The following is a 26652-nucleotide window of genomic DNA, read 5'->3' as shown; positions in this document are numbered from 1 at the left end:
AGACAAGGTGGAAGGGCAGCAAGGCACGTAGTATTGGAGGAGGATACAAACTGTTCTATCATGGTGTTGATAGGAAGAGAAACGGGGTAGGAGTGATTCTGAAGGGGGAGTTTGTAAACAGTGTTCTAGAGGTGAAAAGAGTCTCAGACAGGATGATGAGCCTAAAGTTAGAAATTGAAGGGGTGATGGTGAATGTAGTCAGTGGGTATGCGCCACAGGTTGGCTGTGAGTTAGAAGTGAAGGAGAGATTCTGGAGTGAGTTGGATGAGGTCATAGAGAGTATCCCCAGAGGAGAGAGAGTTGTTATTGGAGCAGACTTTAATGGGCATGTTGGTGAGGGCAACAGAGGTGATGAGGAGGTGATATGGAGTTAATTCAGTCTCAATAATCAGAAATGCATACAACCTGTTTTACAAATGCACACGCTCCGATTCACAAATGTCATTTGGTGATGGGCAGGTTTGGTGTGAAGGAAAGGAATCTGGAGGGACAGATGGTGGTGGACTTTGCGAAGAGGATGGAAATGGCTGTAGTCAACACTTACTTCCAGAAGAGAGAGGAACATAGAGTGACATACAGAAGTGGAGGTAGGAGTACTCAGGTGGACTACATCCTATGTAGACGAGGTCATTTGAGAGAGGTTATTGACTGCAAAGTGGTGGTAGGAGAGAGTATAGCCAGACAGCACCGCATGGTGGTGTGTAAGATGACTCTGGAGGTCAGGAAGAAGAAGAGAGGGAAAACAGAAAAGAAGACCAAGTGGTGGAAGCTACAGAATGAAGAAACTTGTGAGGAATTTAGGCAGAAGTTGAGGCAGGTCCTGGGTGGTCAGGATGAGCTTCCAGATGACTGGGAAACTACAGCAGAGATTATCAGGGAAACAGGTAGGAAAGTGCTAGGTGTGTCATCTGGAAAGAGGAAAGACGGTAAAGACACTTGGTGGTGGAATGAGGAAGTACAGGACTGCGTCCAGAGGAAGAGGTTGGCTAAAAGGAAGTGGGATGTAGAAAGGACTGAGGAAGGTAGACAGGAGTACAAGGAAGCGCAGCGTAGAGTGAAGAGAGAGGTGGCAAAGGCCAAACAGAAAGCTTACGATGAGCTATATGACAGGTTAGACACAAAGGAAGGAGAGAAGGACTTGTACAGGCTAGCCAGACAGAGAGACAGAGATGGGAAGGACGTGCAACAGATAAGGGTGATTAAGGACAGAGATGGAAAGGTGCTAACAACTCAGGAGAGTGTACAAAAAAGATGGAAGGAGTATTTTGAGGAGCTGATGAACGAGGAAAATGACAGGGAAAGAAGGGAGGAAGATGTGGTTGTTGTGGAGCAGGAAGTAGCAGAGATTGGAAAGGATGAGGTTAGGAAGGCTCTGAAAAGGATGAAGAGCGGAAAGGCCGTTGGTCCTGATGACGTACCTGTGGAGGTATGGAAGTGCTTAGGAGAGACAGCAGTGGAATTTCTAACGAGGTTGTTCGATAGGATTTTAGAGAGTGAGAAGATGCCTGAGGAATGGAGGAGAAGCGTTCTGGTCCCGATCTTTAAGAACAAGGGTGACACGCAGAACTGCAGCAACTATAGAGGAATAAAGTTGATGAGCCACACAATGAAGCTGTGGGAAAGAGTAGTGGAAGCCAGGCTTAGGAAGAAGGTGGAGATCTGTGAGCAGCAGTATGGTTTCATGCCCCGTAAGAGCACCACTGATGCCATTTTTGCTTTGAGAATGTTGATGGAAAAGTACAGAGAAGGTCAGAAGGAGCTGCATTGTGTGTTCGTAGATTTAGAGAAGGCGTATGACAGGGTGCCGAGGGAGGAGCTGTGGTACTGTATGAGGTCGTCTGGAGTGGCAGAGAAGTATGTCAGAGTAGTTCAGGACATGTATGAGAGAAGTATGACGGTGGTGAGATGTGCTGTAGGTCAGACAGAGGAGTTCAAGGTGGAGGTGGGACTACACCAAGGATCAGCTTTGAGTCCTTTTTTGTTTGCTATGCTGATGGACAGGCTGACAGACGAGGTAAGACAGGAATCTCCCTGGACAATGATGTTTGCGGATGACATTGTAATTTGCAGTGAGAGTAGAGAGCAGGTGGAGGAACAGCTAGAGAGGTGGAGGTTTGCTCTGGAAAGAAGAGGCATGAAGGTCAGTCGTAGTAAGACAGAATACATGTGTCTGAACGAGAGGGATCAAGGTAGAAGCGTTAGGTTACAGGGGGCTGAGGTGAAGAAGGTGCAGGAGTTTAAGTACTTGGGGTCAACAGTTCAGTGTGATGGGGATTGTGGAAAAGAGGTGAAGAGGCGAGTGCAGGCAGGTTGGAGCGGTTGGAGGAAAGTGTCAGGAGTGTTGTGTGACAGAAGAGTGCCAGCAAGACTCAAAGGAAAGGTGTACAAGACAGTGGTGAGACCAGCTCTGCTCTATGGGTTAGAGACGGTAGCAGTGAGACAGAGACAAGAGGCTGAGATGGAGGTAGCGGAGATGAAGATGTTGAGGTTCTCCTTAGGAGTGACCAGGTTAGACAGGATAAGGAACGAGTACATCAGAGGGACGGCTCATGTTGCCTGTGTTAGCGACAAAGTCAGAGAAGCCAGACTGAGATGGTTTGGACATGTTCAGAGGAGGGATAGTGGATATATTGGTAGAAGGATGTTGGAGATGGAGCTGCCTGGCCGGAGGGCAAGAGGACGGCCAAAGAGGAGATACATGGATGTCTTAACAGAGGACATGAAGTTGGCTAATGTTAGGGTAGATGATGTTCATGATAGAGTGAGGTGGAAAAGGATGATTCGCTGTGGCGACCCCTGATGGGAAAAGCCGAAAGAGAAAGAAGATTGTTTCAAACTCGCTTGTGTGGCTGTTTATTAGGGTCACAAAAAGGAAGAAAAACTACAAGATTTAAAGTTGCCCACAAACCAGAATTGTAGTTCTAAAGAGCCTAAATTGTCTAAGAAACGACTGAGGATTTTTTAATTAGGCTAAAAACGTCACAAATTTAATTGAAAGATACTGGGAACGACATTGTTTTTGCAGTGCTGTAAAAAAAAAGAAAAAAGGTTTATATGTTTGGTGAGCATGAATGGAATTGACCCGACTTGGAAGAAGACAGTTTGATTGGACGTCTGTTCTTTAGCGTCACACATAGAAAGGCTAAGAGGGGAGAGACAAAAACTTATTATTTACTGATCAATTTGCTCCCTGCTGTTACTCTTAAATCCATTTTTAGATGCGCATCTTTAAATCTCTACAAATGATCCAATCTAGTCTGATCTGGTTTTTTTATTTTTATTTTTTTTATTTGTAGGACTAAATATTTTCTGCTGGTTTTAGTTCATTTGAAGTTGTTCTTGTAAAAAAAAAAAAAGAAAAGACACTTTTTCTGTTTTATTCTGTTAAAAAAGATTGAAGCTTCTCTGAAAACAGGATCAACGATCAACAGATCAATATTTCCAAAAACACAGCAGACACAAACACACCATTCAGGGAGGACAGACAGGCGTCTGCTCCTATGACAGTCCCTCCACCTTCATCTCCTCTCTGCAGCCCCCCGTCTGCTCCTCATCCTCATTCCCGACTGCAGAACGAGGTTTCAGCCGCTCTTTAAGACGCTGCTAAGCTCCTCCCAGAGAGACCGTCCAGTGTTCACTCTGAGGCCTGCAGGTGGCGCTGGCGGTCACTCCACTCTGAAATGAGGTGGTGGGCGACTGCGTGTTTGGGGGGGAGCCAGACGTCAGGAGGACGGCCTCCTCTGGGCGGGACGCCGGCCTGCAGGGCGGAGCTGATCTCCTCCGGCGTGAACCAGCGCGCGTCCTCCAGCTCCGAGCGGTCCACGTCCAGCTGAGGGAGGGAGATCACACGCCGGGTTCTGGTTCTGGCTCACTACGTCTGAAACCGAGGACGGCTCACCTGGGTGTGGGCGGGGCTGACGGTGGCGTGGCAGCCCAGCATGAAGGAGCTGTGGGGGAAAGGCCAGTGCTGCGAGGAGCTGTAGGACACGTCCTGAACCTCCAGACCCACCTCCTCTGCCACCTCCCTGTGCAGCGTCTCCTCCAGAGTCTCACCTGGAAGCAGAGCGCAGTCAGACCGGAGCCCAGCAGAACACAAGAACCAGGTGTGAACGGGCGGCACCGACCCATGTCGCAGAAGCCGGCGAGGGCGCTGTACATCCCACGAGGGAAGGACGCCTGGCGGCCCAGCAGGCAGCGGCTCCCGTCCGACAGCAGCACGATGACCACGGGGGACATCTGTGAACCACAGGCAGGCGGGTCACGCTGGCCCCTCCCACCAGAACATGGGGCGTTTGGGACAAATGATTCTTTTAAATTTAACAACCTGATCTTCCAAAGCTCCGCCCCTTTAGGTTACAAAACTGATGATGATGTCATTCTGTACGAATGATGAACTCAGGTGACTTCACTGAGGCGTGTCTGTTCACACACCTGTTGCAGGAGTGACTGCGGCACGTGCACGCACATACGTGCACAATGTGGTCTGCACATGATCCAGTTTCAAACCAGACTGGAGGTTCTCCATCTTCAGGTTCTGTTTGGGACAGAACCTCCTCCTGCAGGAGAACACGCCCAGCAGCCCAGCAGACCGCAGCTTTCTGAGGAGCAGGCGGTGAAACTCCGCCCCCTGCTGGTCACCAGGAACTGCAAAGGATGTGCTCAGTTCTGGTGGATCAGAACCAGCGCAGGGAGGAAAGAAAAATCACCTTTGGATAGTAGATTATGGAGCTGCTGCTGCAGACCCTCTGGCTGCCGGCCCGGTTCCGGTGAGTGGGCTGGCCCGTGGCGCTGCAGAACCCGTTGGTCTGATGCCAGCGCAGCAGAGCTTGAGCCTGCAAGAGAGACCGACATCAGAACCAGGAAATGGACCAGAAACAACAGAGTTCGTGTTTTTTTAGCATCCTGGACTGGGAGAGGAACCAGAACCGCATGTTGGGTTCCAGCTGCTGACCTTGGCCACCAGCTGGGCCGCAGGTCCCGGTAGAAGAAAGAAGGATTTCCTCAGGTCTATGAAGGTCCCCGCACAGAATTCTGCTACTGCCGCCTGGTCCAGATGTCCTAAATGAAGACCAGAACCACAGAACCTGTATGTCATGGTTGAGGGAAGGAAACACTGGTGATTCTGTCAGGCGATCTTACCAACATCCAGGCAGAACTGAGCCTGGTTCTGTTCACTGCAGCCAATCAGAATAGAGTCTTCTAGCAGAGGTCCATCAGAACCAAAGTTCTGGAGGAGTGATTGAACTCCTGAAACAGGGACACAGCAGTCTTAGCTTTCAGTATTAGGTTCTCGTTCCTCCTGAGGTTCTGGTACCTGAGCAGGTGAGGGTGACGGGTCTGAAGGTTCCGGTGGGTCCGCGCTGCAGCAGAGGCTGAAGGCGGTGGAACAGAACCAGCTGACCGTCCTGCAGCGCCGCCGCACACGCCTCGTCCTCCTGCTTCAGCCGGTTCAGGAATCTGGACCCAGTTTGTACATCAATCACATCAATCGGGTCACTCGATCAATCAGTTTGGGTTCCTGACCTCATCCTGGACACAAAGCTGGAGCTGAAGCGGGTCAGACCCAGAACCTGAGGTCTGGCACTGAGGATCCCCCTCAGAGGGTTTAGGAGGAGCATCGTTCTGGGTCCACTAGTCAGAACTGGCCTGGTTCTGTTGCCTGCAGACAGGAAACAGGTCAAAGGTTCTGCTGGGGTCCGAACCTATTCTAACAGACCGGTTCCTATCCACATGGACTCCCGGTAGACTCGGGAAACAGATGTATGATATGATATTCCAAACATATAGCCGAACCGGAACAGACCTGACCCGTTCTGTGCTTTGGGGCAAAGTTCTAAAGTTTGACAACACCGAGTCACGTGTTTCACGCGATGTTCTTTTAAGTCAGCGGGAAGATTTCAACGGACCGGTAAAACCGAACCTTGGGATTCAGTATCAGAATAGAACCGTGGTTCGGCTCGGTTCGTGTCTTTTCGTACCTGCAGGTTGCTGAACGTCTTCCTCGGCGGTGCCTCACAGAGCGAGATTGACGCGCGCACCGCCCCCTGCTGGCGGGAAAGGGGAACGTTCCGCTCCGGACCGGAAACTGATCTGAGATCAGAGTTTTTATTATATATTTTATTTTTTATTGAAGACACAAACTTGAGGTTTACAATCTTTGTGGCAGTTGTCCAAGGTGTTTGTCAAATTATAATTAGATATAGCATAGAAAAATGTAAACAATTACAAAATTAGGTAAAAGAATATGGTTTGGTTTAAAGGAATCGACATTTGTGTATATAAAATGTACCCAGGATAGTTATAACATTTAAAACGATTTCTGTGTTTTTGTTTTCTAAAATAAACCCAAAAATGATTTATGGAAAAGTCTGATAGACATGGAATCTTGGGGAAAAGCCAATAACGTATATCATCGTATCAACGTATATCCTAAAAGGCTTTAGAGTAAAAACATTAAAAGAAAAGATGCTCAGTTGTTTTAATATCCTCATTACAAAAAGAACAATTTTCAGGAATTCCGTTTTCTGAGCAATTCTTTGTAAGGGTTTAGACCTGAAAAGGGTTTGAAAAGTGGACTTTAGGTTGAGATCAGAGCGACACGTGAAAAGAAGATAAATAAAAACATGTAAAACTGGGTGTGAATGCACAAAGTAGACCAGCAAAAACACACAAAAAAGGTTATTTCATGTGTTTATTTATAAGTTTCAAGGATTAAAGGGGTTATTGTCATTGTACAGTTAGGAAACAGGTTTTCCTGAGATGCTCACTTTGCTTTTCGCTCTGAATACCACAAGGTTAAAAGGTTAAACAAAAAGATAGTGTACGATATTTAAAACTCATCATTTGCGGAAAAAAGATGATAAAGGAGAACAATGACAATAATCAGTGAGAAACAAACCAGATAATACCTGAGCATTAACTGAATTAACAGTAGGGCTGCACGGCATAAGCAAAACTTGCGATATTGGTGATTAATATTGCGATAACGATTGAATTTACGGTATATAAACAAATAGCAAAACTACCAAAAAACATCATTTCCATTTTATTGCAACAGTTTAAGAATTAAACTCCCAATGACATCAAATCCTTAAAGTTTTACAATTTTAATAGATTCTTGGTAATTAAAATAAAACAACAGTTTTGACTGACAGCTTCATTCATGCAGATGGTGAAAATTGTTCATTCCAGTCAAAACTTCAAACCTCCTTAACTTAACATCCATCTGAAATTCAACGCTGACATCATGTATGACCCTGAAAGAGTCCAGACATCATCGTGGATTTCTGTAGCATATTTACACCAACATTCACAGTGCAGCAAACCTTCTGTTTGATTGATGGGGGACCATCCTGATGATAAATGATTCATCTGTTGATTTGACACTAAGACAAATATATTGATTACAAAGCAAAGGTTTCTGAGGCACAACTAGGACTCCTTAAAGGAATAAAAAAAAAAAAACATAACTTGAACTTATCCAGTGATGAAAGTCAGGCAAGGAAAAAATCCCTGAACTTTTCTTTGAGCGATATGGCGGGCACAGAGCGAAATTTTGGAAAAATACGTGGTCTTAGATGCATTCTGGTGCATTCTGGCAGCTAGTTATTCACTTCTTTATCAAAAAACTAAGACTAATTGGAGCATCATGATTTGTCATTCAAACCCCTAGTTTGACTCTCCATTAAGGACTTGCTGGTCCTAAAAAAGAATTTGGAAAATTGCTCAAAGTAACACAATCCTACAATCTACGCTTTTCCTTAAAGCTGCAAAACATACAATTGCTAAAATATAGTAACATCAAAGCCCCAAATGGCAAAAAGAACACCAGTAACTATGATATTCTATGAAAATACCTCAGTTATTTATACATTATTTCTGCTTTAGAAATGACTGATGTACAACATCCACTTGCACTGTTTTCTCAAACTATAATTACATCAAAATATGGGATCTGCTTTAAACTATAATTCTATAACATAATACATCAATTCTTTAACACCAATACTAAGTAATCTGGGAAATATCAAAACAAACATACAAACTAAACAAAACATTGTAAACATTATTTTTTAAGGGAGTGCGGGTCCAAACCATCAAATACTTATAATTAATGTCAACTATACTGAACTAAATCATGGTAATTAGGAAATACAAATAAATTAGATAAAGAAATGTATTCAAAATAAAAACTGAAACTCAAAACTAAAATTGAAATTATTTCAAAATGTGGTTTTGAGATTATTTTACACAAAAAAGTATTTGACCTACACTACCTTAAAAATCTTTTTTTTTTTTCCATCCAAGACCACTTCAATTTGTTTTTTATCGTCTTCTCACAACTGAGGTCGTGACCACGCTCAATAATGACGATGCCTGCCATTATTTTAACACAAATTTGATCGCAAACTCTACAGATGTGTTTGTGAAAGTTTAGCGTGGGTCCGCCAGTTTTGGTCTCTAGGGAAGCAAGTCACGCTGACCACGTGGTGCAGACAGAGCCAATCAGACCCGTCGACGCATCCGAAAGCAACTAAAACGTCCCGTCATTGGTCAATTAGGCCGGGAAGACGAGAGATGGCCACGACCATAGAGGAAACGATCTGCGGAGAAATATAGAAAATAAAGCTAAAATTAGCTGATTTCAGACCATTTTTTAATCCGGAAAGCGATTTGTCCGTAGAGATCAGGTCTTTATTTCCCGGAAAGTACGTTCGGTTTGCTCAAAAACCCGGATTTCCGGGAATTCCCGGAAGACTTTCATCACTGCTTATCAAACAGAAAAAGACTGGACACTAGTCCTGGATTTATCTCTCAGTAAAATAAATGGTTTCACGTCAACCAATTGCTGTGTAACCCCCCCCCCCCCCCCAAATAAATAAACAAATAAATAAATAAAAAAAGGAGCATGCATAAGACTGACATGCCAATAGATGTGTAAATAAAGATGAGATCAACAAAGAAACAAATTAACCAACTATAAATAAGTGGATAAAATAAAAATGAATGGGGATTTCAAAAACTGACATATTGTCAATAATTAATTTTTTCAAAGATAATTTTAGGTTAAGTAATTCAGAAATCCAGATGAAGAATAAAAAACTGGGCTGGTCTCCCACCATCGCGAGAACCCAGTGACGCCCCTGCGCAAACGAGACTTCAACTCCCATCGGCCTTTGGGGTTTCCGCACGTGCAGCGTCATGGCGGTTTTCATGGACCTAAATCTGATGTTTTCGGCGGACCGGACTCGAATCAGCAAACTGCTGGAGACGGCGGCTCACCGTAAGTTACCCCCCGAACTTCCCGGTTCTGTGGTTCGGCAGCTTCGCCTGTTTTAGCAGAAATACCCGGATGTTTTAAAGATAGCTGGCGATTCGAATCGTTTATTCCCCCGCGCGCTGCTTCCCATTAAACCTCCGCGTGAAAAGTCCTTATGGAGAAGAACCCGGTTCGGACGTGACCAGAACTTCCTCCTGTTCGACAACCTCTGCTGCTGACGTTCCTCGGGGTTCTGCTAGGACGCTCGTGTGGCTCACCTGTGCGCATGCGCTCTAAAGCCTTCTTCTTGTCTTTGCAGTGGGTTTCTCCACCGTCGCCATCAACTACATGTTCGAACCGACAGCCAAGCAGAAGCAGGTCAGTCCACCCGGAACCACAAACTCCCACCTTGACGTCATGGCTTTTACTTTGAAAGTCTCAGCTTCCTCTGCAGGAAATTCCTGTCCCTAAACCAATCAATGAGCTGATTGATCAGCTGCCCGTCGTGCAGGGGCGCTCCCGCCCCATCAGAGTATTGAACAGGCTGACCGTGGTGGTGTCCGACCCCAGTCACTATGTAAGAGTCTGTGCTGAAGTATTGATCGGAATCAATCAGCTGATCGATCCAAACCTTCTGTGTGTGTGTGTGTGTGAACGTGTTCAGAGGCCCAACGCTCCAGAGTATCGCCGCTTTGACCTCCTGGCGGTGCAGCCCACCTCGGAGAAGCTGTTCCATGTGAGCTTCACTGATGTGTTCAGTGTCTTCAGGAGATTCTAGTTGTGGTTTGTGTTAGACATCAGTCATTTGTTTGTGTGTGTGTGTGTGTGTGTGTGTGTGTGTGCGTGCAGGCGGCCTGCATGCTGTACGACATCGACATCATCTGCATCTCCGTCACCGAGAAGCTTCCTTTTTTCTTCAAGAGAGCGCCGATCAATGGGGTGACCTCTCCGCCGCCAGGCCTTCTCGTTGTCGCCGTTGTGCGACTGCATGTGTGCGTTTTTCTGCATGTGTGCGTTTTTCTGCATGTGTGCGCGTTGCTGTGTCCAGGCCATCGACCGCGGAGTCATGTTCGAGGTGTCGTACTCTGCGGCCATCAGAGACTCCACCATGAGGCGCTACACCATCGCCAACGCCGCCAGTCTGACGGACAGCTGTAAAGGGAAGGTGGGTTCTTTGCCCCGCCCACTCTGAGGTGACATCATCACTCACCTGACACATCTGTTGGTCTTTCAGAACGTGATCCTGTCCAGCGCGGCAGAGAAGGTCAGTGTTCTGAACTTGCCCACACCATCACACTGCCACCCCCGTGTTTCACAGTGAAAGCTGTTTTTACTCCACCTGTTGAACCTCAATGGCAGACCTGAGTTTTGGTCCTCTCAGGCTCCCGTAGTTTTTAAAAATCCTTTGTGTTTTCAGGCTTTGGAGCTGCGAGGACCGTATGACATCACCAACCTGTATCCTTTGATCATCACGAGTGGGTGGGGCCCCGTCACAGCAGCCGCCCCCCCACAACAGCAGTGTCTGTTTGTTGTGTTCCTGATGTGCGTCTTCAGAGGTTTGCTGTTCGGTTTGTCAGATGGAGACGCAAAAGAGGCCGTCTCCTCCACCTGCAGGGCGGCGCTGCTGCACGCAGGTGAGGACGGACGCCATCCCAGGCTCTTCCTCTTCCTCCTGTTTAGGGACAGAGGAAGCAGAGACTTTCAGTCCACGACTTGTGGACGGATCCTGGATGTTAATTCCAACCCGTGTGTGTTTGTGGTCAGAAACTCGGAAGACGGCCAGCGGGATCGTGTACACGGCGAGGAGCCAGCAGGAGGCGCCGTCGGATCCTCCGGAGGGTCAGTTCTGGTGCAGAAGTGAGCTCAGCATCCGAGTATCTGATAAGAATGTAACGTCTACCTGTGCAGGTGACACTCCTGCCGCCAAGAGGGTCAAGACCACCTGATTGACAGCTAGGGAGGCGGGGCCAGCTCCGATTTCTGTGACTTCATTATCATGAGTTTTTCTTTTTTAAATCAAGTATTTAAAAAAAATTTTTTTGGACAACTTTTGTATTTTTTTGGAAAAATAAAATTGATTTAAGAACCTCCCCCCCCCCCCCTTAAAAAAAGGAGTCTTATTTCAAAATCAAAGCGTATCAAAGCTTTTATTCTGAAATCTACATTACAAACGCTGTTAGTCTTGGAGCTTGACGATAATGAAATAAAGTTTAGGAGGTCGTTCCTTCACATTCAGATTGGACATACAAATATAGATATCTTTATAAAAATAGAAATGTACGAACAGGAAGACTAGTGAACATTTCTGGATTCATATTTCATTAATCGTACAAAGATGTAATTAAATTAAACATTTTTTAAAGTTAATTCAAGTCACTAAACAGAATTTTTCCCTTAAACACCACAGAGGGAGGAGTTATCCTGAGACCAGACTGAGGGGAGAAACACCCTCCCTGGTGAAATAGCCCTTTACTGTTAGAGGTCAAAGGTCATAGCAGTTTCTTTGGACTGGATGGATTAAACCAATCAGACGAGGAGGGCGTGGCTTAAACTTACTGAAGCAAAAAACCTCTAATAGCCTCAAACATCAGAGTGTTGCAGAACAAAATCAAAAGTAAACACAAGTGGGGTGGACGTCCCGACCCGCTGGAGTTACTGCGAGTCGATGGAGGAAGACGATGATGGCCTGAAGCTCTGGCAGCAGCTGCTGAAGAAAAACCCTCAGGTGGAGTTTAAGAGTAGTTTGATGGTTGAAGGTTCAGACGAGTCCTCCAGAGACTGCAGGAAGTTCTCCTCCTCACTTCAGAGACCCATGATGTGGTTGATATGACCCTAAAAGCACAAGAACCAAGCAGTTGACTCCATCTCCCAGAATTCATTTCACTAATAAAAAAGCCAAACTTAGAGGTGCTAAAGCTGATGAAGAAATTACCGGCTCTCCTCCGAGACATCGGGCGCAGCAGATGGTAGGAGGTCTGAGATGAACGGCACGAACCTGCGCACACGTCAAGGGACCTCGTTTCTATGGCAACAGCAGCATCACATGAAGCTGAGGCTTCTGATCTGAACGTGGAACCTCAGGGAGGTTCTGATGGGAGTCAACGGGCTTTTTTTGTTTTGTTTACGTCCATCTGGCCAGAATGTTGACTTTAATGAACAACATCTGCAGCTTCAAGCACTGACCTGCTCCTGCTGACTGGTCACCGTGGCAACGCAGGACGTCTCCATGGGACACTCCGCCAGCTGCAGAGCCGCCTCCATGCACAGTCGCTTCTGGATGCAAACATCATCAGTGTGTTCAAACTTCTGCTTCATTTATAGAAACATCTGCAGGAACTGACCCAGACCCGAGTGAAGCGGTTTTGAAGCTAAGTTAGAATCACAGACAAACTCCGTGACAGCCAGCTGATTGATCACCTGATCATAATAACGACCCCACCCCCTCTACTTTCCAAATGACAACCACCAACGTGAACTTCTGGAGCCGTGAGATCTTCAAACTGAAGATTTACTTTTCCTTTATCTGGAACCTCAGAAGCATCAGAACATCCGGGCCCAGAGTGGACTTGGATGGGTTCTTAGAACCGTATAAATCTGGTCCAAACATCGTTCTGACAACAGAAGCAGGAGATAAAGGTAAATAAACGGTTGGGCACTTCAGCGGGCAGCCCAGTCAGGGTCTTCAGTCCCACTATGGAACCAGGAAGTGGATGTTAAACAAATCAGCTAGCTAACTAAGGTTTAATCAGCGGAAGGACAACTGACTGATTATTATTACCTGATCAATCAGGACTGAAGTCCACAAACGTATTTTTCTCTCACCTGCACTGGTTTACAACTCCAAAGCTCCGCCCCCTCCTCCAGGAACCGCCTCTTCAGCAGGTTAGCGCCTTCCATGCTAACATGTAGCTTACTGGCAGGAAAACTTTCGCGTTCGCGCAGTGACCGGAAGCTGGCTGTGTTTACTGCCGGTATACAAACAAATCCCCGTGAAACCGGGCGGGTCACCGGTTAGCCACTCGCCAGGCGACTGTGGGCTCCCTGCAGCTCTGGGTCACGGAACCCTCCGTCCTTCCGTCGACCTGCAGACTTTAGTTTACAGCGGGACACATCCGGTCCAAACACGTTCTGGCCCTTCACAATAAAAGCACAGATGAAACGGTCACATTGTCAAAGTCGGTTTAGTCTTTGAAATTATTGTTCAAAAAACAATGAAATAAATTTCATAAGATCCCACAAATGTATCTATCCATATATTGACCTCTCGTTCTACCGTTCAATCGTGTTCAGTTCATGTTTAATGAAAAAAAACTGAAAACAATATTAATTAATACATTATAATTTCTGGAGAGACCGACCAACAAAACATAGAGTTTAAGTTTTGCTTTTTTGTTGGAAAATTTTTTAATATCTCTAAACAGCCACATTTAGGTGTAAATTTTTGCTTTTAATTTGAATATTTTAATCTGGACCGGAAGTCATACTTCCCCCTAACTTCTTTATTTTGACCTTTTCCGCCATTCCCTTTTTCCACTCTTTTTCAAATACAGTGACGTAACAGCAGAAAAAAACCAATCAGAGGAAGGTCAAACTTTTAACGTCACCGTTAATAAGGGATCAGAGTTTTAATGTTCAATTTTTTAAAAAAAGATGTAAAAAAATTAACACATTTTAAGATATAATATCAATGATATTTGTGAAGTTTACCAACATAACAAAGAAACACTTTTCCACCTTTTTTTCCTCCTTGTGTTAAAACCAAACAGCTCTGGTCAGACATGGAAACATTTGTAAATTCTCTTAATATATATATTTTTGTATGTATTGAGTTATAAAGTTTATTTGAGACCATCATAAAAAACAATCAATGCTTAATAATTAGCAGAATATGTAAATCAAAGGGTTTTTGCTGCTGCATTCTGAGCCACCAGGGGGCAGCAGAGCACAGGAGCTGATCCTCAGAAAATCACAATATTTATGGACAACAGATCAATGATAACAAAAAGACTTATTAAACACTTTGAACTGATCATGATTTTTAGGTTTGAAAAAAAAAGAGAATTTCAAAACACAGAAAATTATAATTTAAACATTATATTTTTGTAATATTGTACCCCTGGACTATGAAATACACATTTCAAAAGCCAAAAGACAAGAAAGGTTTTCCTTCTTTTGTTCTTTTGTAAATCTAAATAAATGTGAACATACAATAAATAAATTTGATCAGATAGTGATGCAAAGGAGAATTTATTTATTTATATTTTTGTCAACAGGCCAAAGCCCATTAATAAGCAAAATCACACAAAAGTTATTCCTTCCAATTTCTTCCTCCAATTAACTAAAAAAGATGATTAACAACTAAACCAGATTGAAGCTTTAATTTCCACATTTAAGTTTCTTTTTTTAACAGTTAATTATCTAAATATGAATATTATGTGACCCCCTACTAAGGGTAAATGTCGTTATAGTTAGATGTTCTTTTATTTTGGGAAAAAGTCCACTTTAGATTTCAGTATTTTACTGTTTTTGTCCTTCTTGTGACAGAAACTTCCTTTTTCACATAAATAGTTTTTACATCAATGTTTCATTCCAAATCAGAAATTTATTGACAAATCAAATGAAGCGTTAATTGTCTGATCTGAAGATCAGACTCATTTCTGCTCAGCAGAGATCTCTTCACAGGCTTCACTTAAGGTGGAACTGACTCAAAGCGCGACTTAAGGTGGCCTGAGGACGGCTGAGCGGGCGGATTGAGATGGAATCCGGACGGACGGGTTCTGGGTCTCTCCTGAGGATCTGTTAAACGAGTGGAAGCTGTTTGAGCAAACGGAGCGAAAGAACAGGAGGGGATGCAGGAGTGTGAGGAGGAGGAGAAGGAGGATGAAGGTCAGCAGAGTGCTAAACGCTGTTTCAGATTCGGTTCTGGTCCCTCAGGCCCCCCACAGCTCCACCCCCTCCGTCCTCAGTGGCGAAGTTTGACTTGTTTCTCATCATTTTCATGTCGAAGGATTTTGAGCGTAAAATCTTCCTCCCCGAGGCCCTGCAGAGCAGCTCCTCCTCCTCCTCTTCCTCTCTTTAAGGAACAACATTCTCTCAGCAGGAGCCAGCAAATCTGCAGATCATCAGAAGTTCCATCCATCCATCTAGAAACAGGTTCTGCTGAGTTTGGACCTGGCATCCGGACCCCTTCAGGTTCTGCTGGGGGGGAGGAGCCCTGCTCCTTCTTCACCCGTGTTCTGAAAGTCTGAGATGATGCTGAGGGTCTGGACTTCCATGGCGTTCTGAGGTCTGGTTGGAGGAACAGTTCTGGTTCTGCTGCTCCTCCGTTCATTTCAGAAACAAAAACCAGAAAGAACGTGTCATTACAGCCTGATCCCTGGGGGGGGGGGGGGGGTCCAGGCTCAAAGCTGATGGTTCCGGTCACATTCAGGATCCAGAACTTCAGGAACAGAATCTGAGGAGAATCTGCAGAAGTGATGATTGATCTGTCAGTTTGCAGCTTAGAGAAGAAAGACCAAGATCCAAATGTAAAAAAACTCCCAGAAGAATGTGTGTGTGTGTCTGTGTGTGTTTGTATGTCAGTGTGTGTTTGTGTTACAATAACAATAACAACATTAACCCTCCTCATCATGGATCTGGATCTAACGACCAGGTACTGCCCCGTCTTCTCAGGTGTCCTGCTGTTCCCCCGTCGGCCTGTAGGTGGAGCTGTGGCTCCATTAATACCAAAATCAGGAGCGGGGGGGGGGGGGGGGGGGTTCTGCCCCTCAGATCTTCAACTGGGCTCTCTCCCAAAAATGCAGAGCAAGAAAACTGATTCCAAGAGAGGAGAAGAGATTTGATTTTGTTCTTCAGTTTGATGAACTGCAGAACCGGCGCCATCTCCCGGGTCACATGACCCTGACCAAGGACGTCCCCTCATGGGTGCCAGACCTGCGCTGATGGAGACACTTATGGAACAGATATCACACTACAACTGCTTCCAAAGTCCCGGTCTGGCTCCAGTACCCGGTGCTGGTCCAGGTCCTGGTCTGGATCCAGGTCCTGGTTTCTGGCCATGCCTCACCTTGAAGAGACATCAGAGGTGTCCCTGAAAATCCTGGAGAAACCTGGAAGAGCGAAGAGCCGAGGGAACCCGGATCAGTGAGGGTCCAGAGGAGAACAAAGAGGAGGGACGCAAGAGAGCCTGGTGCCGGTCCAGAGTCCGGCTATCAGAGTCTGCAAACTGGAGCCTGGGGACCCCCCCCCCCCCCCCACACACACACACACCCACGCACACGGACACACACACACACACCCACCCCCACACACACCCACCCACACACACACACACACACACACACGCACACACACACACACACGCACACACAGATGAAGTGGTGCAGAAACACCACAGTATGAAAACAGTTGATTGATTTTCAATTATCAGCAATTTATTATCATTATTCTGACGCTACTTCAGGAACAATAAAGATAAAAATGAAGACACAACATAATTGGGTCTGCAGGGACACGGTGGGGGGGGGGCTTTTTTCTATCCTTAGATAATAAAAAACCGAACTCTTTGAAAAGTAAATTTAGACACAATTTAGATTCTAACAACAAGTTTTTTGTTTTTTTGAATGAAACTCGTGACGTTTTTCACTGAAAAGACTTAAAAAAACCCAGAACCACCAGAATCCCAGCCAGAGCTAACTCTGGTGAACAGGTGAGCCACCCACCCGCAGTGCAGAGGTCAGAGGTCGCTCCTTCACGCACTCCCTTCTCCCCCCTCCTCCTCTCTGCGATCGGGCCGTGACACCAACTAGGAGGCAGCGTGGGTAATTTACACAGAAGATCTCCACGGATCGATGCGAGCCGCCCAACGTCAGGTGTGCTCCTCCTGCGGGTCACATCCGCACTCGGAGAGGTCGCACACCTCCGGCTAATGAGCGCGGATGCAGAGGAGGTGATTAATCACAGCCGCCGACGGCAGATCGCCGCCCTGGAAGCAGGTCACATGACCAGCGAGCAGACGTTTGGACACCAGCAGAAGTTTCTCCTGACAGTTTAATAAAGTCAGATCCTAAGAAACCCGTTTGCTTCGATGCACCTCACAGTGGAGCCCGGTTGGTTCTGTTCTGCTTGGTTCTGACTCGGTTTTGCTTTGATTCCTGAGGATCAATCCCTCGGCCTTCATCGTCAGACAGAACTCTCCGTTAACGATGTAGCATGTTGCTAACATAAAGTCCTAACGAGTCCTCTGAGCCCCCCCCCCGTCAGATCACACAGGATGCCCCCCCCAGGTGGGGAACTGTAAATCAGTTAGCGTGATTGAAGAGGCCGATGAAGAGGAGGAGGTAGAGATTTAGATGTTAGATGTCTCTAACGAGCTCAGACCTCGTTAAGGAGTCACGACCAGAACCAGAACCGGCGAGGAGCAGGACAGAACTGCTCGTGCCTGCAGTGAGGGGACACAGTCTGGTGTCCATGGTAACCGTGGTAACCGTGCCTGATCACAAGAGGTCCTGGAGCGATGAGGAGGTGGAAAGAGTTCCTCCTCATTAGCGCACCTCCACTCCTCCTTTCATCTGTTCATCTTTGATGGTCGGTTCTGGTGTTGCAGACAAAAACAGGAAACGTCACTTCTGATTCCACAAAAGTCTGTTTGACCTTTGACCCTCCATGTTCTGTGATGCACCGTAACTTTTCAGCCGTTAACACGATCATCCATCCGATTCTGTGCCGCTTTCCTCTTCGTCAGAATCTGCTGGAATGACGTGTTTACGGTTCAATCGTGACGCTAAAGAGTGTGTGTTATTTTGCCGTCACCGGCGACGTCTCAGGTGTTAAAAGGTAAAGGACGTTATGTCGTGAAAACTTTATTAAAGTTTCACATTCACGCAAAAGGTTTGAGAACGTCCTGAAGTACCAGGAGGAGCCCACTCCACCAAAGGCCTGTTTGGACCCAGGTCCGGTTGGTTCTGCAGAGGGTTCTTTTGGACGACAGAACTCCTTCACGCTCAGCTGGGGGGGGGGGCTCTGTGAGGTCCAGGGGTGCACGCACATATGTGCACGTGCACACACAAACGCAGCGAGCAGTCTCTGTTTTATTGGTGAAGCGCCGTCCGTCTGTCAGCCTTAACGAGGTCTCATCAGCTCGTTAATGCAGGAGGACTTATTAACGAGACAAACTGACCGGCCTCTGGACCCCCCACCCCCACCACACACACAGCTGTGGGATGACCACCCCCCATTAAAAGTCTAATTTGTCCTTTTATGGAGTCATTAATGTTGTTGCAGAGCCAGGTAATGACACAGGCTGTGACTCACACAGGTGGAATGTGGGTTTTATGCCCGTCGTTAGTTTTTACTCAGTGGCTCTGCCGCCGTCGACCTTTAGACAAGCTGACATCTTTCAACTCTGATGAGTTCACGGAGAAGCCTCAAACGCCATGAGAGGTGAAGTCAAGGCGGCGAAACGGCGACGCTGCGAGTTTGTTCAACAAATCTGCAGTTTGGAGGTACAGTTTGAGCTCAGAACCACAGAACTGAAAGCAGACAGGTCATCTGCAGACGGGTCATCTGCAGATGGATCATCTGCAGACGATCAAACCCAAACTGAAGATGAAGGAAGGATGGATTCATCTGTGCTGATCAGTGAGCGGCTGAACGTTTAATAAACAGACGCACTGCAAGAAATGATTCCTAAGAATGGCGTATACTTGTATAGCGCCTTTCTTCCTACAAGGACAAAGCGCTTTACAGTCACAGACCCATTCACCCAGTCACTCACACATTCACACACTGGTGGCGGCTCCGCTGCCAAACACAGACGCCCGCCTACCACCAGAGGCAAGAAAGTTAAACGACTCTTGTTTCAAGTACGCTTTTAAATCTCAAAATAATCTCAGTTTAAGGAAACATGTCATGTGACCATGTTTTTCTTAAAATAAGAGTTCTGGGTAAGACTTTTATTCTTATCCTATTGGCAGATTTGTTTGCCTATTAGGGGACATTGTTTGGCTCTTTTCCATTGGGGTTTGCTTTTGCATTGTGATCAGGAAGTAAGATTTACACGTGCACCCGTGCACGTACGTGCACACGCAGAAAATGGAGAATTTCTTGTCTCATTGGATCAAAACCAGGACCGGTTCAGGTCTGTCAGAGTTCACATTTGGAGCGCCACATGAGTTTCTCTCAATAAAGACCCACTCTGATGTAAATCCCGTTTTCGGTGTTTTTAACATGTTCTTGTAACATTTTTCTGATGGAGGACATTAGTAAAGTAAATGCACCTGAAAACAGCATCTCTGAGTGTTTCTTCATTCAAATAATTGTGAATCAGGTGCAGATGGGAAATGATCGTGCTTGTGGAATCTGGATCTAAACTGTCCGGCTGGATAGCTTCAATGTTGCACCGCTAATGTTAGGTCGGGGGTGTGAGGGGCTGTAAGCTAGCAGGAAAGAGTGCAAACAGATGACAGGAAGTGGATTCGGCTGCAAGTCCAGGATCAGACTGAACCGATTTAAGTCACGGACTTGTTTTTGGAATCCTACTGCTTATCCACAAATCTACATGAGATGCATCAACTTTGTCTTTTTCTTCTGCAGGACTGCAGGTTTGTTTCTAGCTGACAATGAAGAGGGGGGGGGGTGACCTTGTTGGAAACTAAATTTTTGAGGAGGAGCATCAATTCTGGGCCCCTGATCAGGTTTACAGTGAGTGGAGATGAAGGCGAAGGTCAGGGTTTAGTTAGACGGCAGATATGAGTGAGGGTCAGTGGAAATGTCCCAATAAGGAAGGCTGTGTGTGTTTGTGGGTGTGTGTGTGTGTGTGTGTGTGTGTGTGTGTGTGTGTGTGTGTGTGTGTTCCCCTGTGATAGGAGCTAATCTTCTCTGATGACCGCTGGGAAAAACATGATCGTCACATCATCTAAAAGACAAGAACACACACACACACACACACACACACACACACACACACACACCCCCACACACACACACACACCACACACACACACACACACTCGCCTCAGTAATTAGTAGTCCTGTGTTCTTGCTGCCAAGCTGTTACTGTGGGCTCTTAGCTGCCAATCACAACGATCCCCTCTGAGATTCAGCAGCCAATCAGAGGCGGCGCTGAAGGCCCTGCAGCTAAAAACAGACTGAGAGCAGAGAGGGATGAAGAGAGAGGAAGAAGAGAGAGGAGGGAGTCAATTAAAGGGATGAAGATGCTGCAGAAGAACCCCCCACAGACGCAGGTCTCAGCATCTGGACACCCTTCTTCCTCCTCCTCTTCTTCGTCAGACCTGAGACGTCAGATCATCCTCCTCATCCTCCTAGGAAGACAGACCTGCAGGTGCCAGCTGGAAGCAGACTTCCCAAGAAAGTTCACGGGAATACGAGTGAGAGCCACAAGGATCTGTGAAAAGAAAAACTCTACATCCATGAAGCACCGGTCGTCCTTCAAATACGATGCCTTTAAAAACGTGGGAAATTCCAAATCTAGTTGGGTGGGGGTTACGGGAGGAAACTCCACCAAATGAGTTTACAATTTAAAAAAACAATCAGACAATTAGAGCAAAACTGCAGGTTAATGTAAACACTCAGGAGCTCGTTATGACTCTCAGCTAACGAGCCCCGCCCCCCTGAAAAAGAGTAATTAAGTCGTGGTGGTTTCCTTCAGCCGGCTGCTCTCAAGGCCGCGGCGAAGGAGAGGAGCTCCCTGCAAACTCATTACAGACCCACTCCCAGGAAAACTTTATGAAATACTATTTTTCTGATGGAGGACATTTATGAAGAAAAGTAAGCTAGCATTAGCGTTAGCATTTCTGAGGATTTCTTCATTCAAATCGTTGGGAATCAGGAGCAGACGGAAAAATGCTGTTTGATGAAGATCAAAAATACGCTGGGCGGGGCCACAAGTTCGCCTCTCAGCAACAGTGAAGGAAAGGGGGGCGGAGGTGAATTTCTAATGAACTCCTGCCGCTCTGCAGAAACTAGGTCCTACAAAACGACACGGATGCTGAGAACAGCATCATCATAGTGAAGAGACCACTTTGAAAGTAGATAAAGAGGGTGGGACAGGATGTGGTTGTCTCATAGGGGGCGCCGCTGAGCTCACTTCAGCTGCATCAGCGCCGTCCTCCACTGACTGGTGTCTCATGTTTAACAAACGTGACAGTTTTAGTCCAAATTCCCACCAGTTTTCAGGCTAAAATGATGAAAACAGAAGTTCTGAGCACAGATTTGTGTGAAGTTTTATATCGTTGAAGGGGGTGGAGCTTATGACTACAACTAACCAGGAGGGGGCAGTCCATGCAGCTCAGGTAATTCCACCTGAATCAATCATCCTTTGACGAGACGACGCCTGGTCGCTATGGAAACACAAACAATCAATCATCTTCACCGTGACTGTTATTACAGGCAGTGAAATGCTGAGTCGGAGCTTTTCTCATACTTAAATGTGTGTACGCCCTGGTAATTAGCCCTGTCAATCATCCTGAGCTTTAAACAGCTGCTCCGCCTCCAATTCCTATGGCCAGCCTGTGATTGGTCGGTGTGCTGCTGTCAATTAAAAATACCCAAGCTTTTTCCTCACTGAGAAGGAAGTAAAGTGCAGAGACGTCCAGTTTAGTTCAGTTGGGAACTGATTTGATGTTTTGTCCAATCAGTGAAGGTCGTTGAGACACCTGGGTTGTGATATTGGGCTGTGTAAATAAAACTGAACTGAATTGAAATACTTTGTCCTATAGACGACTTTGATGTGGCTGCAGTGAGGATCAGGTTCTGGGTCTGATCCCTGTGGACCAGCGGCTCGCCTCCACCGTCTTCCAGCTGCATCTGAAAGGTTTGGATTCTGGCAGAAACACGAGCTCGGATCCAGAGACACAACAGCATCCACAGCTTCCTGTCCAGCCGGGGCTTTGTCTCCGATTCCACACAGGAACTCTCCTCTCCTCTGCGGGTAGGAAGCTGAGTCGCAGCAGGTGAACTATTGAACAACTGTGTGGTTGTGACGGCGGCACCGTCCGATGAGAAAAGATCTAAAAGTTGAGGCTGAGCAGCACATCATCAAGCCTAAAACATTGTGGGTACGAGAAGAACTTGGAAAGAAGACTGTAATACTTTTGAGATGTGAAGCTCTGCCAGGTTCCACTGAGTCATCCAAATCCAGACCCTGCTACCAGCAGCATCCATGCTGTGGTTCTGGCTTCCAGGATCTGGTTGTTGTTTTTTTTTGCCTGGAGGTGACGCCTCCTCCACAGCCTGCCCCTTGCAGCCATGTTTAATTCAGCCTCCATTAAGCTGCGTTAGTTATTAAAACACCCTAAAAACAGCGGCGCTTTGCCTGAAAACACTCAGTGGGTTAAAAATTCAGCAGGTTGATGCTGGAACACGGCCTCCTTAAGTGTTCTGAACTGAGCCGAGCCGTGTAAAGCTGCAGGATTTCACGCAGACTTCAGCCCATTAGGCAGATGACGGAGGAAAAGTCTGAAAAATTCAAATATTAAGCAGGAAATGAGTCAAATAATCGTCTGAATAACTGAGCAGAAAGGCAGCCGCTCAGGTCAGGATGTTAAACAGGCTGCAGTGCTCGTTCCTGAACGTTCCTGGATGTTCCTGCACGCTCCTGCACCGTTCTGTACGCGCCGCTGTTCACTGAAGACCAATAATCCAACTTTTACTGAAAAAGAAGTGCAGATGTCTGAACAACACCGATCACAAATGCTAAAACTTTGTTTTGGAAACTTCCACATGAAAGCTATTTTTATTACCATTACAAAACATTTTATTAAAACACTATTAATGATTTATTTATTTTTTCACATGCAAACTTTTTATTTTAAAGATCAGAAACATTTATTTCAAGTAATAGAAATACAGTGGTGGAGAATATAGTTGGTACCCCTCAGTTAAATAAAGAAAGTCCACAATGCTCACTGAAATGAATTGAAACATTCAAAAGTAACAATAAATTTCTTGAAAATTAAATAATCAAAATCAAACCATTACTTTTGAGATGTTGATTAACAGAATTATATATAAAAAAAAAAATGAAATAGGGCTGGACAAAAATGATGGTACCTCCATAAAAGACCTTATTGCCCAGGGGGTCACGATGAACTCAGGTATGTCCTTTGATTGACATCACAGCTTTTTTCAAACCCAGAATCAGTCAGTCTGCCTATTTAAAGGGAGAAAAATAGTCACGTTGCTGTTTGGTGAAAAGGTGTCAATCACACTGAACATGGACAACAGAAAGCCAAGGAGAGAATCGTTCCAGGACAGTAGAAACAAAGTTATAGACAAACATGGTAAAGGTAAAGCCCTATTTCATTAGTTTGTTTTTTTAAATAATTCTGTTAATCAACATCTCAAAAGTAATGGTTTGATTTTGATTATTTAATTTTCAATAATTTATTGTTACTTTTGAACGTCAAGTCATTTCAGTGAACATTGCTGACTTTCTTTTTCTAATTGAGGTTTTTTTGTCCACCACTGTCTAAAACAAACAAAAAGGCAAATGAAAACACATTGATAAAAAAAAAAACACAATTTTCCCCTGGAATCCCTGAATAAATGAATTAAAGTCACATGTTGGAAGAACTCCAGTAAAACTTGACCTGAGCTTCTCATTTGTAGGTTAAACTGAACAAACGCTTCAGCAGAACCTGTTAGCTTCTCACATTTGGTTCCTGTCAATCAGTTACTTTCAGCCTTTTTAACGACTTCATGAAAGGATTGTTTTAAGAGAACTGCAGAGAAAAGCTGTTTAATGGACAAACCAAAAGACTTTTAAACATTTTAAATGTACAGGAGTGAAACCTGACGCAGTCAGAGGTTGTGACCTGGAACCCAAATGCAGAACCAACAGGAGAGTGGGGACGTGATCTAAGGGAAAAACTCCAACAAGACGAGGAAGGTGTTTGAACAAAGTGGAGGAAAATTCTGCGACGTTTGTGGAAACGTTCTAGCTTCAGGAGAAACGAAGGAGAGTTTGTGAGGAACCTGGGAATGGTGAGAGTCTGGTTCCAATCGTGAGTCGGACTTTCTCACCGACTCAAACCCACGCAGGTCGATGTCAATTGAAACATTTGATTGTTTTTCTGCACATTTTGAAGCTGAAACTCGTCTCTGTGATAGAATCCCCCCTCAGAGGTGTGTTAGCCAACCAGAGCGGCACAGTGGGGTAGTGGTTAGCACTGGGGTCCTGGTTCAAATCCCAGCTGGGCTTCTCTCTGTGTGGAGTTTGCATGTTCTCCTCATGCATGCAGCACTGCGGTTTCCTTTCTCGGTGCAAAAACAGGATTCTCTGGTTAAAGGATGAATATAAAACTTCTTATAGGTGTGTGGGGACCTGTGACAGACTGGGAGGGACCTGGCTGTGGACGTTATAGCGGAAATAACACGGTAGGACATAACTTATGTCCAATGTGTATTTTATTTCTTTATTATTTTTGTTTAGTTTGCTCATTTAGAACACGGCAAGAAAACCATAAAAAGCCAATCGGTGCAGGGAGAGTCAGAAAACCCCAAAAGACTTTTTAACATGAGAGAAAAAAACCAATGATAAGTCACAAGTATTCTTCTTCTTTCTCTTTCGGCTTTTCCCATCAGGGGTCGCCACAGCGAATCATCCTTTTCCACCTCACTCTATCATGGACATCTTCTACCCTAACATTAGCCAACTTCATGTCCTCTGTTAAGACATCCATGTATCTCCTCTTTGGCCGTCCTCTTGCCCTCCTGCCAGGCAGCTCCATCTCCAACATCGTTCTACCAATATATCCACAATCCCTCCTCTGAACATGTCCAAACCATCTCAGTCTGGCTTCTCTGACTTTGTCGCTAACACAGGCAACATGAGCCGTCCCTCTGATGTACTCGTTCCTTATCCTGTCTAACCTGGTCACTCCTAAGGAGAACCTCAACATCTTCATCTCCGCTACCTCCATCTCAGCCTCTTGTCTCTGTCTCACTGCTACCGTCTCTAACCCATAGAGCAGAGCTGGTCTCACCACTGTCTTGTACACCTTTCCTTTGAGTCTTGCTGACACTCTTCTGTCACACAACACTCCTGACACTTTCCTCCACCCGCTCCAACCTGCCTGCACTCGCCTCTTCACCTCTTTTCCACAATCCCCATCACACTGAACTGTTGACCCCAAGTACTTAAACTCCTGCACCTTCTTCACCTCAGTCCCCTGTAACCTAACGCTTCTACCTTGATCCCTCTCGTTCAGACACATGTATTCTGTCTTACTACGACTGACCTTCATACCTCTTCTTTCCAGAGCAAACCTCCACCTCTCTAGCTGTTCCTCCACCTGCTCTCTACTCTCACTGCAAATTACAATGTCATCCGCAAACATCATTGTCCAGGGAGATTCCTGTCTTACCTCGTCTGTCAGCCTGTCCATCAGCATAGCAAACAAAAAAGGACTCAAAGCTGATCCTTGGTGTAGTCCCACCTCCACCTTGAACTCCTCTGTCTGACCTACAGCACATCTCACCACCGTCATACTTCTCTCATACATGTCCTGAACTACTCTGACATACTTCTCTGCCACTCCAGACCACCTCATACAGTACCACAGCTCCTCCCTCGGCACCCTGTCATACGCCTTCTCTAAATCTACGAACACACAATGCAGCTCCTTCTGACCATCTCTGTACTTTTCCATCAACATTCTCAAAGCAAAAATGGCATCAGTGGTGCTCTTACGGGGCATGAAACCATACTGCTGCTCACAAATCTCCACCTTCTTCCTAAGCCTGGCTTCCACTACTCTTTCCCACAGCTTCATTGTGTGGCTCATCAACTTTATTCCTCTATAGTTGCTGCAGTTCTGCGTGTCACCCTTGTTCTTAAAGATCGGGACCAGAACGCTTCTCCTCCATTCCTCAGGCATCTTCTCACTCTCTAAAATCCTATTGAACAACCTTGTTAGAAATTCCACTGCTGTCTCTCCTAAGCACTTCCATACCTCCACAGGTACGTCATCAGGACCAACGGCCTTTCCGCTCTTCATCCTTTTCAGAGCCTTCCTAACCTCATCCTTTCCAATCTCTGCTACTTCCTGCTCCACAACAACCACATCTTCCTCCCTTCTTTCCCTGTCATTTTCCTCGTTCATCAGCTCCTCAAAATACTCCTTCCATCTTTTCTGTACACTCTCCTGGGTTGTTAGCACCTTTCCATCTCTGTCCTTAATCACCCTTATCTGTTGCACGTCCTTCCCATCTCTGTCTCTCTGTCTGGCTAGCCTGTACAAGTCCTTCTCTCCTTCCTTTTTGTCTAACCTGTCATATAGCTCATCGTAAGCTTTCTGTTTGGCCTTTGCCACCTCTCTCTTCACTCTACGCTGCGCTTCCTTGTACTCCAGTCTACCTTCCTCAGTCCTTTC

General features: G+C 45.8%; 4 protein-coding genes across 9 annotated transcripts; 2 read left to right on the top strand and 2 right to left on the bottom strand.

Moving 5' to 3' along the window:
* The first annotated feature begins 308 nt into the window (after positions 1–308).
* On the top strand, positions 309–25395 carry LOC144987764 (uncharacterized). The gene is made up of 2 exons (XM_078937128.1): positions 309–2380; positions 25166–25395. Exons 1-2 carry the CDS (start codon positions 395–397, stop codon positions 25244–25246), a joined length of 2067 nt encoding a protein of 688 aa, XP_078793254.1. The 5' UTR covers positions 309–394; the 3' UTR covers positions 25247–25395.
* On the bottom strand, positions 3362–9677 carry nudt13 (nudix (nucleoside diphosphate linked moiety X)-type motif 13). Of its 4 annotated transcripts, none has more exons than XR_013651435.1 (10): positions 9538–9670; positions 5524–5659; positions 5315–5457; positions 5140–5247; positions 4952–5058; positions 4707–4832; positions 4432–4627; positions 4125–4236; positions 3899–4053; positions 3362–3829 (listed from the first exon to the last, which is right to left on the bottom strand). XR_013651435.1 is itself a non-coding variant. In XM_004086810.5 (10 exons), the coding sequence occupies exons 3-10, from the start codon at positions 5616–5618 to the stop codon at positions 3635–3637; spliced, it is 1041 nt and encodes a 346-aa protein (XP_004086858.1). In that variant the 5' UTR covers positions 5619–5659; positions 5979–6090; positions 9538–9677; the 3' UTR covers positions 3362–3634. The 4 variants fall into 4 exon arrangements, 3 of the variants coding, with proteins under 3 accessions (XP_004086858.1, XP_011471794.1, XP_078793262.1); XM_004086810.5 differs by lacking the exon at positions 4432–4627 and adding an exon at positions 5979–6090 and having other exon boundaries at positions 9538–9677; XM_011473492.4 differs by lacking the exon at positions 4432–4627 and having other exon boundaries at positions 9538–9664.
* rpp30 (ribonuclease P/MRP 30 subunit) lies at positions 9088–11349 on the top strand. Of its 2 annotated transcripts, none has more exons than XM_011473497.4 (11): positions 9088–9283; positions 9579–9637; positions 9702–9836; positions 9924–9995; positions 10109–10198; positions 10308–10424; positions 10494–10523; positions 10677–10714; positions 10814–10893; positions 11024–11098; positions 11168–11349. In XM_011473497.4, exons 1-11 carry the CDS (start codon positions 9202–9204, stop codon positions 11203–11205), a joined length of 816 nt encoding a protein of 271 aa, XP_011471799.1. In that variant the 5' UTR covers positions 9088–9201; the 3' UTR covers positions 11206–11349. The 2 variants fall into 2 exon arrangements, with proteins under 2 accessions (XP_011471799.1, XP_004086857.1); XM_004086809.5 differs by having other exon boundaries at positions 9097–9283; positions 9714–9836.
* LOC101162274 (uncharacterized) lies at positions 11388–13378 on the bottom strand. Of its 2 annotated transcripts, none has more exons than XM_078937142.1 (4): positions 13082–13378; positions 12443–12532; positions 12192–12281; positions 11388–12091 (listed from the first exon to the last, which is right to left on the bottom strand). In XM_078937142.1, exons 1-4 carry the CDS (start codon positions 13154–13156, stop codon positions 12062–12064), a joined length of 285 nt encoding a protein of 94 aa, XP_078793268.1. In that variant the 5' UTR covers positions 13157–13378; the 3' UTR covers positions 11388–12061. The 2 variants fall into 2 exon arrangements, with proteins under 2 accessions (XP_078793268.1, XP_078793269.1); XM_078937143.1 differs by having other exon boundaries at positions 12192–12254.
* Positions 25396–26652: the final 1257 nt, after the last annotated feature.

The sequence above is a fragment of the Oryzias latipes genome, chromosome 19 (genome assembly GCF_053564925.1).
Source record: "Oryzias latipes strain Hd-rR chromosome 19, Olatipes_Hd-rR_3.1".
Classification (NCBI taxonomy): domain Eukaryota; kingdom Metazoa; phylum Chordata; class Actinopteri; order Beloniformes; family Adrianichthyidae; genus Oryzias; species Oryzias latipes.
The sequence above is the reverse complement of the archived record's forward strand: the minus strand, read 5'-3'. Positions and strand labels throughout refer to the sequence as shown.